The sequence below is a fragment of the Coloeus monedula genome (assembly GCF_965178545.1).
Source record: "Coloeus monedula genome assembly, chromosome: 2".
Taxonomy (NCBI): domain Eukaryota; kingdom Metazoa; phylum Chordata; class Aves; order Passeriformes; family Corvidae; genus Coloeus; species Coloeus monedula.
In genome coordinates, this window is record NC_138782.1 from 73,487,496 (window position 1) to 73,503,785 (window position 16,290).

At 39.3% G+C, this 16,290-nt stretch overlaps 1 protein-coding gene across 1 annotated transcript in view; it reads right to left on the reverse strand.

Moving 5' to 3' along the window:
- Nucleotides 1–3,743: 3,743 nt before the first annotated feature.
- CDC40 (cell division cycle 40) overlaps nt 3,744–16,290 on the reverse strand; it is a 37,447-nt gene continuing 24,900 nt past the window's right edge. The window contains exons 8-15 of the mRNA XM_082299498.1: nt 15,499–15,573; nt 14,801–14,846; nt 13,369–13,470; nt 12,004–12,119; nt 11,787–11,920; nt 7,058–7,134; nt 5,462–5,606; nt 3,744–4,711 (exon numbers count right to left, since the gene is read on the reverse strand). Coding sequence (XP_082155624.1) covers nt 4,534–4,711; nt 5,462–5,606; nt 7,058–7,134; nt 11,787–11,920; nt 12,004–12,119; nt 13,369–13,470; nt 14,801–14,846; nt 15,499–15,573 — 873 coding nt within the window. The 3' untranslated portion in view covers nt 3,744–4,533. The remainder of the gene's footprint in view (nt 4,712–5,461; nt 5,607–7,057; nt 7,135–11,786; nt 11,921–12,003; nt 12,120–13,368; nt 13,471–14,800; nt 14,847–15,498; nt 15,574–16,290) is intronic.

A 16,290-nucleotide genomic window follows, 5' to 3' on the forward strand; every position in this document is an offset into this window, starting at 1 on the left:
TGTAGATGTCTGGCCTGACAAATGATTTCAGAGTCTCAAGTTCCCTTTTTATCTCCAAGGAATATTGGAAGGGATTATGTTTGGCAGAGTACATGAGGAGGAGCTGAAGGAGCAAGATTGTATTGGGATGCCAAAGCAAAATATAAACAACACCATGGGCAAAGGCCCATGGGTGCTTGGGGAAATCAGCCTGGAGCAAGCTAAGGCGGGAGGTTAAATTGTTACAACTCTTCTAGGACGGGGCATTTTTCTTTTTTTTTCCTCTTAAAAGCATTTCACAAGAGTTTAAACTCCACCTAAAAGATAAAGACTTGTTACACAATTAAAGAGTTTAGCTGGGGAAGAGGAGCAAGACACCAACTGTGGGGCAATTATGCTGGGAGAATGGGAAAGATTTGCAGCTCCCATAACTATGTCTGGGTAACTGTCAGCGGTCTTGAAGCTCCATAAAGTTCCTATTACTGAAATGACTCCCCAGAGGATTTGTGTTGCTGTCTTCCTTTCCCAAACCAAAGAAGCAGGCTCAGTTAGCCTTGACATCTTCCAGATTGACCAAAAAAACCCCAAGGCCTAATGAGAACCTCTTACTCTACTGACCAATGCAGCAACGTTTCATTTGAGCAGCCCCCAGCGGCGTGAATCATAGCAGGGAAAAAGGAGGCTCAGCGCATTTAACATATTTTCAATATTCTGTCATACAAGATAACAAACAGGTCTGAGGACAAACTTCCAGTGCGCCTGGTGAATTTACAGGTCCATGGCCTGCTGAAAGTTATTGCAATTTGTTTCTGAAAGCTTTAAATTCTGCTAGCAGCTTCTGTAAACATAGCCCTGCCACAAGCAGTTTTCTCTGAGTGCTGCAAGAGAGCTGTGGTGTCTGTTTTGTTTATCAGCAAGCCTAACAGAAAAGCCGTATTTTACTGCAAAATATGAGGCTTAGAATTTTGAGTGTATGTTAGTGAAGTCAACCTACAGTAACAAGTCCCTTAAGTAGTCTCCAGAGGAACAACCTCCCTGGCAACTGATTTTTTCTGGTGTACAGGTTCAACTGTTTATAGAAGTCTTCCAAGCAAAACTCCCCTCCCTCCTCCGCGCTCCGCGTGTTCCCCCTCGTGCAGGCTGCTTGTCATATGGAGTCTTTCTAGTGAACGGGAGCAGGATTTTGTAATAACCAGCTGGTAGAAAGAAGGAAAGTAAAGTACATCGTGTTACTGGGCTGCGAGAGCTGCAAGGCTCCCTGTTTAAATCAGCTGTTAAAGACCACGGTGTTAAACGGCATACTGAACATCTGCCTGCTGCTAAAAAGCGGCTTTTTACAAGACAATCTTGGACTTTTCTGGATGTACAGTAATTTTGATGTTTGTTCTTCATAATGAGGGCAAAGACTGAGCAGCCCCATCTTACTGGGGACAATTATAAACTCTGAGCAAGACAGATGCCAAGACCATCTGCTTCAAGACAGCCAGCCTCCTTACCAGCGATGCACGAGGATATGTGGGCTATTCCCCCCTCTCACATATGAAAAAAGTCCAAGAAAAAGCTGGCAAAAGGTCAAAGAAACTATCAATTTTCCCAGACAGAACTCCAAGAATGATGGAGATAGTTGACTGACCTGTAAAACTTCCACTGCAAAAGCAACTGGTATTAATAAAGTCAGTAACATATTGGCATGGCACTTCTGAAAGTTACAGGTGCATGATCAAGGGGAACAAAATAATGATACTGTGACAGCAGCCCTGCAGCTCAGCTTGCCTGTGTTCCTTCCTGGCAGTGCAACACACTTGCCTCCAGCCCTCCCAAGATGCTCCTTTCAGCTCGAATCACTAAGCTGCATTCTCCACTAACATCAGAGGAAAATTAATCGGCTATCTCGAAAGGCACTCTTCCCTTTTCCCCCAATGCTGCCTTTTCCCTGGATCTGCCTGCTCATAGGCCAAGTTCAGCCTAGAGGTCTCAGACTAGACTTGCTCTGACCAACACCTGTAACAGACCAGTTTCTGGTGAAACATGAAATTGGGAATAGAAGGACATGATTTGAGGTGATTAGCCCAGAAAGAAATCTCTTCCCAGGTGGCTGCTGGAAAGACAAGTTTGGACCTGCACCACACTCACACACACATCTATCCATGTGCACAGCAAACTAACTGACAATGTAAGCTTTGCAGTCAGTTTGCTTATCAGCAAGCCTAACAGGGAATTACCCTCATAAAAATTCCCCCTGCAGGCTTCAATGCAGATATGAGAAATTCCACAAAAGATTAATGTGGTGACCAACTGTGAAGGACAAAAGATTTTATCTGAAAGTTTCTAGGGCAATTTTGACTCTGAGCTTGCTACAAACATTTAATCCCAATTCATCAACTCCAGCAGAATTGATTGAAACATTTCTTATTTTTTTTTCCTCCAACGGTAACACCCAATATATTACTACAAGAGTTTATACACTTATTTTTATATTTTGCATATACTATTTTACACATATATATCTAAAGTTCAGCCTGGTAGGTGACACATGAAAAAACACAGTACCAACAACAGAGTCAAGCATTTTGTGTATTATGATTCAAATGGTTTTAAGCATTTGGGAAAGGTGTTTCTTATTAAATGCCAGAATGTATTCCTAGTTTCTGTGTTCCAGATTTTCTATCTGCTCTATTCCTCCTTGCCTCCCTATTCCCCTGTACATATAAACTGTTAACAGTCAGGGCACACTGCCACATATCCATTTGGGAAATGTATTTGAAGGAAAAAATCCGTTCCAAATTACTCCAGCCCCCTTTCTCTTGAAGCAGCACCCGGCACACAACACACACCAGAGTTCAACTCCCAGCTCAGGAATCAAACCTTATGTATGAGAAGCACATCAGAAATTCATCCTCTGCAAGACAGCAGCAGCTCTTTCCCACCCACATTGTGAAGAGCAGAGAAGCAGGAACAGCCTCTTCTCTCCCAACAGAGGATCAGTCCTCAGGACATGCTGGACCAGCTCTTTCCTCTCTCTCCAGGCTCTACTGTTTCCTGTCTCAGTCCTTGTCTGGGAACAAGGCTGGGCAATACCCAGTTACAACCAGGATGGTGCTTGTGGAAACAGTGCATGGACTTTTTCAGGCACACAAGGCTACTGGGATGGGAAAGTAACCAGGAACATGTAAACTCAGTGCAGTTACACAACAGCATGGACTGACAGTGGAATGACTCTCAAGCTCAGCATTACAGAGTTGGTCTAAAAATGCCTAAGCTTCCTGTTCACTCACAAGGGCCTAACTTTAGTAACTCACTCTTTGAAAGACCAGAATTGTCTTGCAACCAGTCAAACAACCCAAACCCCACACAAAACAACCAACCCATTTCCTTCCATCTCAACAATGTGGGATTCTTTGCCTCAGCTTCTACCCTACTGTCAGTTAAGGCAATTATTCCTTTGCTATTCTTTATAATGGATGAGTAGTGATTGGATTCACAGTAAACAACATAGTGTAATTCAAAACTGTAATTAAAGACTGATCAATGGGGATAAAACTTGCTACATGCATTTATTTTTATGTGCCCAAAAAAGAGAGCAGACAGGGAGCCAAAAGGATTTTTTTTCTCTCCTGCTGCCAACTTGCCTTAGTTTTAAATGAACACTGCAAGAGAATGAGTTTATCTAAACACAGATATAACTGCACATTAAAATACCAGATGGTAGGAAATATTTTATATGGACACTGCAAGATAGAAAAATTGAACAAAGATAAGCAGACTTCTTATAAAAAGATTTATTAAAAATAAGTTCTTCAAAGAGAAAAAGTGTGACATGTATATACATTAAATTGTCAAAAACCTTCGCGGGGCTTATAATACAAACTATTCCAAACAGAACAAGAGACATTCAGGTTTTTTTTTTAATATGTCATGCTTAATGAAACAGAATAGCATATGGGAAGACACAAAACCAACACACTGCACACAACCATCACAAGGAAAACCCTGAAAATGAAGACTACTTGCAAAGGTGAAAGTGAGCGATCCTCATGATTCTACAGACAGAAACTACAACTATGAATGGCATCTTCAGTTGATAGAGCTCACCTGACAACTGCTAGCTTCCAATTAATTCTTCATTTCCACTGTGAATTAGCAAATCTCAGCAAGTGGATTTGTGCTTATCTTTTTCAGCTCTATTGCAGTAGGTATCAAAGGTTTCTTCTTAGGAATAAAGTTACACAATTGCTGGTTTTCTCCTTTAATTCTCTGACAGCCAGAACCACAAAAATAGTTTTTCTTAAAATTATTTTATTTTACAAGAGTGTTTTGCACAAGCAGTGGCAAGACAAACTGGCACATGATTCTGCATGCTTCAGATGACCTCAGCTTAGCTTCTCATTCCTAGATGCCATATTTAGAACTTTATCCTTTCACTTGAGTCTTCTGAATTTCCTGGTGTTTAGTGCATATATACAGTGAGCTGAGAACTGCAGTGTTACAAATGTCTACCCACCCTCACAGCAGAATGCACCCTAATCTCAGATGTATGCAGGACTTGCATCCTCTTTAGTCCCATAGTTTAATCAGACCATCCCAGCCACACGTAATGACTTTGGATGTTTCGTGTGGATGCCACACGGCACCGATGCAGACTTTGTCATGTGCTTTTAACCTGCTGTAGAGTTTTGTTGTCTTCCAGTCCCAGATGTTTAGTTTCCCATCTGCATCTCCAGATATTACATAGCTGTATTAACAGAATAAAATGGAAGTTGTATTATGTGTACAGACTGCTTGTATACTATTACAAGTAGCAACTGAGCAACAGAAAAGAGCTTCCCCCAGGGAGCTTCCCATCTGACACAGCCTGCAAACATACCTACCAAGGAATTAGCATTCATGCTGTGCTCTAAGAGCACACAAGTCCTGCAGAAGGTGATTTCTCAACTGTGAGGTAAATGTGCTAAGCAGTGTGATTATACCCTGCACTGTGTTACCAGAACCAAAGAAAAAGCGCCACAAGTTTCTCTAAAATTATAGATGCTTTTTCCTCTGGGTTTGCTGAGGTTCTTCCCCAGGTTTACAGTAACTGGTATATTATGTACACACAGTACTAAATGTATGGGCATATTACTAAGCCAACAGGAAGAAAGAGATTGTTCTTTGAACAGTAAGTGAGGATACCCAACCAGACCTACGAACTGGGGGAATGGGGTGAGTTCAAACCCCAGATACTCTAGAAAAGTGCACGTTGTGGGAATAGACCCTGCACTGCACACCACGTGCAGAAAGACAGATGGGAGTCAGATGTGGAAGCCTCTCTTAGTCTTATCAGATACTAAGAGTAAACTTTCTGTTCTGCTTGGCAAGAGAGCTCTGCCTGATGCTGAGCCAATAGGATGACTGTGCATTCATGAATGTTGCAGAGGATTCAAAAGGAAATTTAGTGTCCATACCTGCAAGTTTTAAGACGAAGTTAATTCCCACAAAAACTTACCTCATATCAGGTGAAAAATCCACTTGACAAGCATAGCCAGCTACCATGTGACCTTTAAAAATTTTCTTTTTGTTTAATCTGAATCTGTTCTGAGCTCCAAAAATCAAGATTTGGTTATCCATTGACTGGCAAGCCAACCATTTCCCTGTAAATGCAATAAACAAAGATGGTATCAGGGTGCTGCATCTGAGGAAACAGACCTAACTGGGATGTTTTTATAGACTTTTATAATTTTTCTTACACTATCTTAATCCAGATTTTCATTATGTAGCAGGGTTCTAGGTAACAGTTGATATTGCTTCTGCCTGGTACAACTGCCAAGAGTTGAAACCTTATGTTTGACAGGATTTGGGATGCCTATTCCTACAAAATGCACTCAGGACTCTACTAACGCTCTGGCTGCTCCAGCTATGTGCTGCATCAACCCCACTGACTTCCTGTTAAGTTTTTAAGATACAGTGTAATCTTGCTGCTGCACATAATCACGTAAGTCAGTGAGGGGAAAAAAATCCACCTAGCTGCAATCTACTTGATCACCTGTTTTGTGGGTACTCTAAGATAGTCACCCCCTCTTTCCTTTATGGGAAAAATAGGTCTAAGGTAGAAGAAGGAATTACATTTACATTACATTACATTTTTGCAAATATTTAGTATTCTCTGCCTTAATGGAATGCAATTAATAAAGATATTTTCATGAAAGAAAAATCAAGGCTTTTCTAATCAACCTTCTCATTTTGCATCTTGGCAGTGCACTAACTCCTGCCTGAGAATTCAGTGAAGAGGATGTGCTACACAACACCCAGAACAGAGACTTCTGTCCTGAACTCTGCATATTGTCACTGCCTTTAAAGTGTTTTATGCAGTGACAATGTAACATTAGCGGCGCAACAAGTTGATCAGCCTCTACTCAGCGTAATAGCACTGTTAACAGCAAATCTGGCAACACTGTAATAATGGTGACACTAAGGTATTTAAATTTGGCCAAAACAGATAACAGGATCTTTGTCCTGTTAGAAGGATTTTCACTGATTATGTGAGGCACTAAACAATTATCCTCCTTCAGCATTATTCTCATTGAAGAAAATAAACACCAGTGAAACATTAGCATAAAGAAACACTGAGATAATTTGGGATTTATCTTATGCAAGAGTTTTTTGGACTATATTCAGACCAGAAGGGGACAGGATCATGTACAACATCAGTTTCTGCTTTAACAGTGGCACCACAAGGACTGCTGAACTTGCTTAACTCTTTGCTGCCATTGTCAGTTCCCACCATTGTTTCTCTTAATATTTTAAATGCAGCAAACAGCACATGGTAGCTCTATGAAGAGTCCTTTTGCCTTGTCTGGATGAAGGCCTAATTTTAAACTGATAAGTCACCCTGATATAAACCCTCATTTTGACATACTTGTTCTTTATAATTTTAAATCAAAACAAGATCCAGTCCAATCTTGGAATAAGTGCACAGAGTGACTGGGAAGGGGGGTTAGATTGGGCTGAAAGGAGGATGCAACACAGCAACATCACAGAAATATAATCAGTAAGACATGCCTAAGTAAATTAGGTCTAAGAAGACAGTAAAGTGTTAACCTACCATTTGGAGACAAAGTCACGGCTGGCATGGAATGCATACTTGGCTCAGCTATGTACTTGAAGTCTACAGGAATGTCCCTGCAAAAGGAAGAAGTATGTGTTTTATGAAGATGTGGAGATGTTCCAGAGAGTTGCCTCAAGTCAGCTGAGGATTTACGTGGTGACTGAACCGTGGAAAATGTATGGTGGCATCCAAAGGAAGAATATGCAAAAGCTCAAAAATATTATGAATGTCCACCCGAGAGCTCCAGATGTGGAGCCATCTACAGCATAACCTCAGAGTGTGTGAATTTACCACAATCAAATGATCCAGAGTCTAAATTAGAGTCATCATTCTAATGGTTAAGAGTAAACTGTTAAACAAAGTTCCTTTATTGCCTCCAGTATAACTGCAGCTCTTACAAAGTTCCTATTTAGATAGCAAGAACATACTGACATTTGCATGGATCTTACTGGAATATCTCATTGACTTGAGTTTTGTTTTAACTCGAATTGTTCTGCCTTTTAAAAAATTCTTCTTTTTTTAAACTTTTTTTAAAGGAAAAGAAAACAGGATTCTCTCTCTCATCTCTCTGATAATGCCATTTTCCTCCTGATCTCCCCCAAACAGCATGCCAACCAATTCCAAATATTCACAGCTGAACTGAACGCTGAACTTCCCAGCTCAATGGCATAAAAGACTGTGCCAGAGCATGTCCTTAACATATACTGTCCTGTACAAAGGCCTAGGGAAAAAACAAGGACAGTCTAACCCTTACTTCGCAGAACTGCCATTTGGTTTTGACTATATAAATTGAATTACTAACGGTTTGTGCATATTCACAGTATTCCTAATATCCTGCACTGGAAGACTGGAAGAAAGGGAAGGCATGCACATGGCTTTCTCATTAAGCAAAAGAAACCTCCAGCAGAAAATAGATTCGATTAATGTATTCTGCAGAAAACACATGCAAAATGTTCTGTAGCAACATTAATTAATACAAAGGGGATGTTTATGACTTCATTGTCTAATTCACAGAGCAGAAGGGCTGCTGGGACACTCTCGGAGCGGAGAGCGTGGGTGGCTGCCTCGTCCCAGCTGCCCAAGCCTTGTTGGATGGCAATACGGTTGGCATTAGCAAGGTAATTACCATCCTGCTTTATTGTGGAGGAAGTTATTTCCCATCATCTTGAGTTAAGCAACACACACAGGGGCAGCAGGGTGAGAAGCTGCTCTGTTCTCAGGAAGTGACACAAATGCTCCTGTGAGTTAAATGTTAAAATAATTTATTCCTCAGAGTGAGAAGGACAACCCACTTAATACACTCCATGGATAAAAGCAGGTGCTTTAGGCCAGGGATAACCAGCTTCCAAACAGGCAGACCTAAGACTGCTGTTGGGCAGCAAATCTGTAAACAAGTAACAAAAAGTCCACATCATCTCTGAGGCCGATCAACCCAACAGTACAGGAAGTGCAGCCCCTGTGCCACATCCTACCCAAACAGGTTCCAGCTCCATTTGCAACAGGACACAAGGTTATTACTGCAGCAAGGCCAGGCCCTGATCCGCTCCCACCACCCAACACTCCTGCAGACCAACAATCTTCTCGAGTCCTCAATGCCAGGTAGAACCAATCCCACCAGAAGTCCCATTAAAGTCTCATCACAGAAGATGCATCTCCAATACTGAATTGTACTGCACTCAGAAATTTAAATGCAGCACAGGTTGTTCTGCCTTCTTCTCGTTTTACAAATGAGGGCTGGCTCATCTACTAGAATTTATTCACAATAGCTCTGCATTATGTTGATACCTACCAGGCACACTTAGGACAGCAGCAGAATATGCTGCATTAAACTATTAGGCAGAATAAAGACATGCATTTGTGTTTCACATTTGCTTCCAGTCGAATTGCTAAATAAGTAGTGTCAGCCTGCTCTCTTAAAAAAAACCTTAAAAAAATTGCCAACATAGATGCTATCCGGGTTGCCCAACCTCAAAACTCATATGATATTTTTTTTTGTGATGAATTTTTAATATTTAAATATTTCAAAGTCCTTTCCCCACTTCATAGCATTTCAAAGGCTGAAAAGTTTTAAATACCAGAAGTGATACCTGCTAGTCAAGATTTAGAAGTGTTATACTGGGGTTCTGATACAACTTCTTCCCCAGGCAACAGGAAGAAAAATCTTTTTAATGAAAGAAGGAAAAAACCCGAAGCCAACCCAAACCCTCGGTCCAACCCAATCCAGTTTTGGGACCTACACATCATGAAGACGTCTCTCAGAAGACTACACCATCTCTACCAGGAACCATGGGCAAAAAGGCCTGCTGAGGGGCATAGCTTTACAGAGATGACAAGCCTCCCAAGCCAGTCAGCATAATAGCTAAATTACCACTGCACAGTTCTTGCTTTGCTGGCTGACTTGGAGGTAAAAAGAAGTAACAGCCTCCAAAGTTAAAAGCCCAACTCATTTCACTGCTTACCCAAGCAGGATCAAATGCTCGGGTAAGCAGTAAAAAAAAAGACAAAGCAAAGACAAAGCAACATTTTGCATTTCTAGAAGAAAGAACACAGAATATGATACCCATGTCAACTTTAATATCCCAATCACATTAAAGGCAAAAGCAGACAAATTTTCAAGTACTCCCATTAATATTCCTATATAAACCATATAATCTAAAAGAGTCTGTGCTATACTTGAAGTCTGAACTTTCAGCAACCAACCAACTGCAATTCTAAGTACAGCCCAGTGAAATCTGTGCATGGGATGAATTCTTGGGGAAAGGAGATTTAAGTTCTCAGGAGTTCCTCACTGTGATGAAGTCAGACGTGCCATCCCAGTACCAGCTCTGGCCAAGTCAAAGTGTTTACAAAACACACTACAAAATTCCTCTAGACAATTGTAACTAAGCAATTAGACCAACTTTTAATTACTGGTTTTTAAGGCCATACTCAGGTCATAATTACTTCCACTTTGTTTCTGTAGGATACTGAAGGAACATTGTGCTGAAGAGCATATGAAGAAAAGTGCCAAAAGGTGCAGTAACCAAATCACTGCTAAGTAGCAAATAATTTTTCTTATCAATTTAGGAAAAGAAAATTTGAGAAATGATTTGCCATGGAAGTCTCTGAGCTCCAAAATCTTCCACAACAAATGTATTAACTTAGTTTTAAGGCATTTTAAAAATCTGGATCTTGAAATTATAGATATATGCTTACAGACCAATTAACATATATCATGGCAGGTTGTGGGGAAAGGTTTACAAGTCATGCCCAGGAAGATGGCATTACATTTGCTCTTTATAAAACCAAAGAATTTCCCAACAACTGCATCGCAGAGTATTGCCTAGAGTCGAGTTCCCAATCATTTAAACAAGGGAGCTCTTTCTTCAGCGTACAAGCAGCTATTACGTATTTTTTCTTCAGAAGGACAGAACTTCTGCTACTGGAACAATCAGGTTGTGATGTTCCCATGCCAGAACCTTTTTGCCTTTCCTGCTTTTCCCCACAGACTGACTAAATCCACCCACTTCACTATTTATTTCAGCCGTCACACAAAGTTCATAAAACAAGGGCAATCCAATCTCAGGGAAATAACAGATTTGTGCAAGCGAGATCATCCTCCCACTCACCAGAGATGAGACATTCCGTAGCAGACATGGTATTGTAAAGATTTTTCTTTAAGGAGCTCAGTAACTGCATGGGTCTACTTATGAAGTACTGAACAGAGGCTTTCTTGGAGTGGCATATGGTGACAGCATTTTATGTCTAGCCTAAGCCTGGGTTCCCAGACTTTGGTCATTCCCACTGCTACTGGCAATGATAGCAGCCGATCACAGACAAGCTGAGGATTTAGCTGGCTGCTTGGGTAGCATTCCAATACCACAGATTGGAGTCTCTTGTCTGGGCTACAGGGGAAAAAAAAAAAAAGAAAAAGAAAAAAGAAAAAGAAAAAAAAAAGGCAGCTAGGAAGGAACTGATTAGTCACAGAGCTGTCGAACTAGTGTCTGTATTATGCAACAGCTTTGCATGTGTGAACAGCAAAAGGAAATGAATACCTCAAGATATGGGACTGATTATTTAAAAAAAAAAATCTCAAATCCTAGAGGAATCTTAAAAGTCTAAAATTCAAGATCTTAGTACCTAGAACCTTGCAAAAAACATTTCAGGTAGGAATGATCTTTTTCTCCGCAGGTTAAATGTTAAAAACTGGAAGCCATTTAAAGTATTTTGTATTATTTTTTCTTGGACAGACTCTCCCTTGTCTGTCATCTATCGTATTCATACTGCGTGTATCAATGATTGCCGGAAGCCAGACTATCAGAAAACCAGAATAAAGCTACACTAAACTAGTTATTTCAAACATGGGCCAAGTACTATATAACACTATGGACATCCAAGTTCAAAGCATTCAAAACCAACACACACCAATTGTAATAGAGTAGATATTTCTTTAAGAGGTTAATTTAAAGACTAATACACCCTTGGGGAAAGGGGAGAGAGCAGAGACCATTAATAGAGTGCAGTGTGTTTCAGGCTGATAGGGCTGTCTTATGTTTTCTTTGGGGAAGAGGAAATCTATGAAGTGTCTCAAGCATTAAGTCAGAACAGGGTTTTAAAGCTTTTCCTGAGCTAGCTACAACTCAGTACACTCCAGTGGCCTATGTGCTATGTACACTTTTAAAAATAAACTCTCTTCTCAGTTTGCTCACAATACACTTTGAAGTAAAATTCAAAATTTTAAACTTACCATTCCCAGACTCTTAAACTCTTGTCATCAGATGTACTCACAAACCTTCTATTTTCATCCACAAACACAATGGTGTTGACAGCTCCCAAGTGCCTATCGTATTCCTGCACAATCTCACCACTTCGAATATCCCACTGCAATTAAAAGAGTCAGAATAAGAACCTGTTTTTTATTAAATAGCAGTATTTTTAGAGAAATAAATATTGAGTAGACATACCTGCACAATTTTCTTATCTGACATTCCTGCAACAAAGAGATTTTGTTTATCTTCATCAGGATTGAACTTGACACAATAAGGAACCTTCCTGTTGGTGAATCTTGAAATACATTGCCCTGCAACAGAAAACCCATTCATACTGTATCAGGTTGGAAGTGCTATGGGCTTGGTTGTTTGCAGATATTGAAAAAAAACACTTTACTAAGAGCAGATAATACTTCTTTTAAAGTCCTTGAGAGAATTAGAGGGTAGAATTCGCCCTGCTCTTTGATTAGACCTTCTTTCACATTTGTGTGCATGCACCTGCATAAACATGCACACATACAAACTGTTATGTAAGTTTGCTACAGCTTTCCAATCAATGCAAATGCTCAGTACCCTGCATGCCACCAGGACAGATCAAGAACATAAGGACTGGTTCAGGACATCACAAGCTGACCACTGTCTTTGCAAAACATCCCCTCCTTAGGATCAGAGGTCTTCTCAACAAGAGGAAACAAACTTGGGCAAGAACTCAAGACTAACCTTAGAAAAGGGTAACAGTAATGCAACTGCAAAATAAAGCCCTGACCTCCTCTCATAGCTTCAGCCACAAATACCCTGATTACATGTTATCCGTAACTTATGGGAGCCATGTTAATCCAAAAGCTCTGTCTAAACAACTGAGTTCAGACTCAAGACTGGAGAATTTGACTTTTCACCTTTCTGGCTACCACCTGTATAAGATTAGTGGCACTGCTAACCCGGAAAGCTAACATCTTTTTCAAACATGGGAACTTCTTGTCTTAGGAAGAGACCCCAGTTTAAAAGGACACCATCAAAATCTATCCTGTATTTTTTTAATTTAACAAACTATTTGTATCAGAATGTTACAGAGCATCTCCCAGGCATGAGAGCATCAGACCTACCCTTCAACTCCCTATATCAGCAGCCCAGTTATGACCACCTTTTTTTAATTGGAGTGCTCTTCAAGTTCGGATTGAGCAAAAGACCAAGTGAGCTAATTTTTCTAAATTAAGCATATTTAGGTGTAAAGAGTAATTTTACAGCTGTAAATGTAAATATGCAATTAAATGATTCGGCAAGATGTCTTTCTGCTGAAAAAATGTTCTAGCATTACAAATAACTATCAAATTTCTCAAATAAAAAGGTATATGAAATACAGGTAGTGTCAATTGCACCACCACAGATAACAACAAAACATATAAGGGAAAAAAACCTAATTATCCTGTAATGAAAGCCTAAACAGTGAACTACAAGACAATATGAAGGACAACCGGAAACAATTGGAATGATAAGATATCGTTCTAGTCCCTGTTACTTAAAAACAGTGCCAAATAACAGCACCTACAAACACAAGCCTACCTGTTTCAGTGTCCCAGAGTTTTAGATAGCGGTCATACGCAGCACTAAGGAACTGAGTGCCTGCATTGTTAAAACAGATGTCTCGAACAGCTTTACTGTGTCCTACAAAATAGAAAAAATGCAATGGTAAACTTGCATCCATTCACACTTAGAATTAATGTGTTGGGTTTTTAAAAAAAACCCAACTCATATTACTCCAGTTAAATGCTCTAACAATGCAAAGAGAAGAAGAAAACCACTTACTGAAGTTCCTCAAGAGAACTAATAAAGAATAATTTAAATGAGAAAGAAAAAGTAACTACTAAAGAATGGTGAGAATAAAACCCCATAACACCCTCACACCTCCAAGACACTAGAGAGAGAAACAAAAGCATTGCACAGAAACAAACAACATAAATTGAGCAGAACTTGAGAAGAAATTTTAAACACACTAATAAATGGCAACATCTAATGAAAAAGAGGAGAGACAAACACTACATGAGACACATTTAATGGAGAAACATTTATAATTAGAAAACAGGTACAAAATACGGGAAATATTAAATCAGAAAACTAAGAATGCTTTCATCTGATGTTAACCTTGCTGCTCCTCAGCCTCAATACTTTCATCTGACCACCACATCAGACTTGCAGTTCTTTTTAGTTAAAATATTAACACAGTAATTGAAATACAGCAAAATGGCAGGCAAATCTGGTCGACAATAAGAATCTTTTGGGAAAAACAGTCACACTGTTCAAAAAGAGCAGTCTATTGAGAGAGAACCTTTTTGAGCCATCATCTTTGCCACAGTGCTGTCACCAGAAATAACAGGTGAAAAAAGATTTCTTTATTGTTACTCAACATATATTCACTCAGTGTTCTAGAAATGTTCCTATTTCAATAGGAGAATCAGCTACTTTTGTTCTGCATTCAAGGCTGCTAAGAAGTTTGTATTTCTCTGCCTCTCAGCTATGTGCTTTAAAAAGCACCTGTTACATGAACAAAGACTGTACCTGAACCTAAAAAAGATTTCCCATGCTTTTGCACTAAAAACTCAGCACAGATGGAGTGACCTATTTAAGGTGAGACGCCCCCCCCCACCCCAGTTAAATACAGAGGGTTGCTGTTTTCAACATGAACATGGGGCAATTTAATGTCAAAATTTTGCCTTTCAAAAGGAGTCTTGCATAAAGTATTGATGACTGTAGTACACTAATGTTTTAAGGGTTGTAAGGTGTTACACATCAGTATTAAATTGCTTGGTATAATGACAAAGTTCTTAATGAAACGTGCGTCTTTTTCAATTCTTACTGTCAATATCATACCAAACACCCATTGCCTTGGATGCACACAAGTCTTCTCTACGAAAATAAGTTATTAATAAGCTAACCTAAATCATATTCTTCCAGGAAGTTGTTCTAGATGTAAATGAGTTTAAAAAAAGACTATTACCAATAAATGTTCGTAGACATCTTCGATCACCATATACTTCCCACAGCTTCAAAAAAAGGATGGGGGGAAACAAGTCAATTGTCAAACAATAATGGCTGAAATTAAGTGCAAACATACATGGCAACATTTTTAAAGAAATTAATTGCAAACATATACCATTTACTGATTAATCTATCCAGAAATTCACCAGAATGCTGTCACCTTCCTGTTAGCAAAATCCCCTTAGAATAACTAAAACTCCCATACCATATACCAACTTTAATGACTTAAGGTTTTGCTACTGAAAAAAACCCCCAAAACATAAGCTTTCTGATGTTATATGCTGGACTGAAGTGAGATTAGTTCACACCGCAAATGCCTCAGCAAAAGACTTCAGCAGAGACCTATTGTTAGTAGTTGTAAAACTATGCTTCACAGAAAATGAATTAATATAACAACAAAGGCAATAACGTGAGAAACTTGTGACCTTTTAAATGCTATTAATAAACAACTAACACTGTTCTAACAGCCTCAGTCTTATGTACTATTTCTGTCTTTGTTCCAATGAATTTGTAATTTAAAAATTAAGTGAGAAAAATAAAAGCAACACAGACAAAAGGTATTTGGTAGAAGTACCAAATGTTTATGTACCCTAAAATGCACTGTCTGTATTCCAGGATGGTATAAAACGTATACATGAAAACAGAAAAATAACTCACCTTGATTTTGCAATCCATAGAGCAAGACAACAATATATGCCCAGACAGAGGAAACAATCTGACTGCACTGACACCCTGTAAATAACAACATAAGTTAACAGTAAGTGAATCATCTAGATGTTTCCTCAGTTCATTTGCCCTCTTTTCCAAGCAAAAAGCTAAAGCTTATCTTCATAAAATACAGATACAGATACTGCATATTGAAAAGAAATAACCTGCCCACATCCTATTTTAGAAACAGTGATGTATTCTGAACAATTGTTATTGGAAAAAAATTGATTCACTTTAACAGCTGTATATATAATCTCCTTCAACATCCACACCATTACTGTGGTAAACATAGCAAATAAATACAAACTGAGGGTTGGGGGACTGTCTCTGTACAACAAGCCTTTCCAAGTAGGGCAGGTGAGGAATTAAAAAAAAAAAAAAAAAAAAATGTTTTGGCCAGCTCAATTTCTTACATATACTACCAGTGCCTTCTGCCCACTGAGCTCAGATTTCCTGAGCACAGCATCTTCACAGCTGTCTGTATTTCAGGTACTCCTTTCTGGGAACTCCAAAGAACCCCAAGTACTTGTGGTTTTAATGTTCCTCCTTTCCATTTCATATCAATTACTCTAGTCATATGCCATCGAGTTCCTCCCTCCCACCCCTGGTTGGAGCTGGGTATTTTATCCTCCCTATTATTATCTACTTATATCCCTCAGCTTTTCTAAATTTGTCAGCCCATTTTTCTTTTGCCTCTCTCATCGATATCATTATTCATTTTGTTTGAAGGAAAAAGCTATT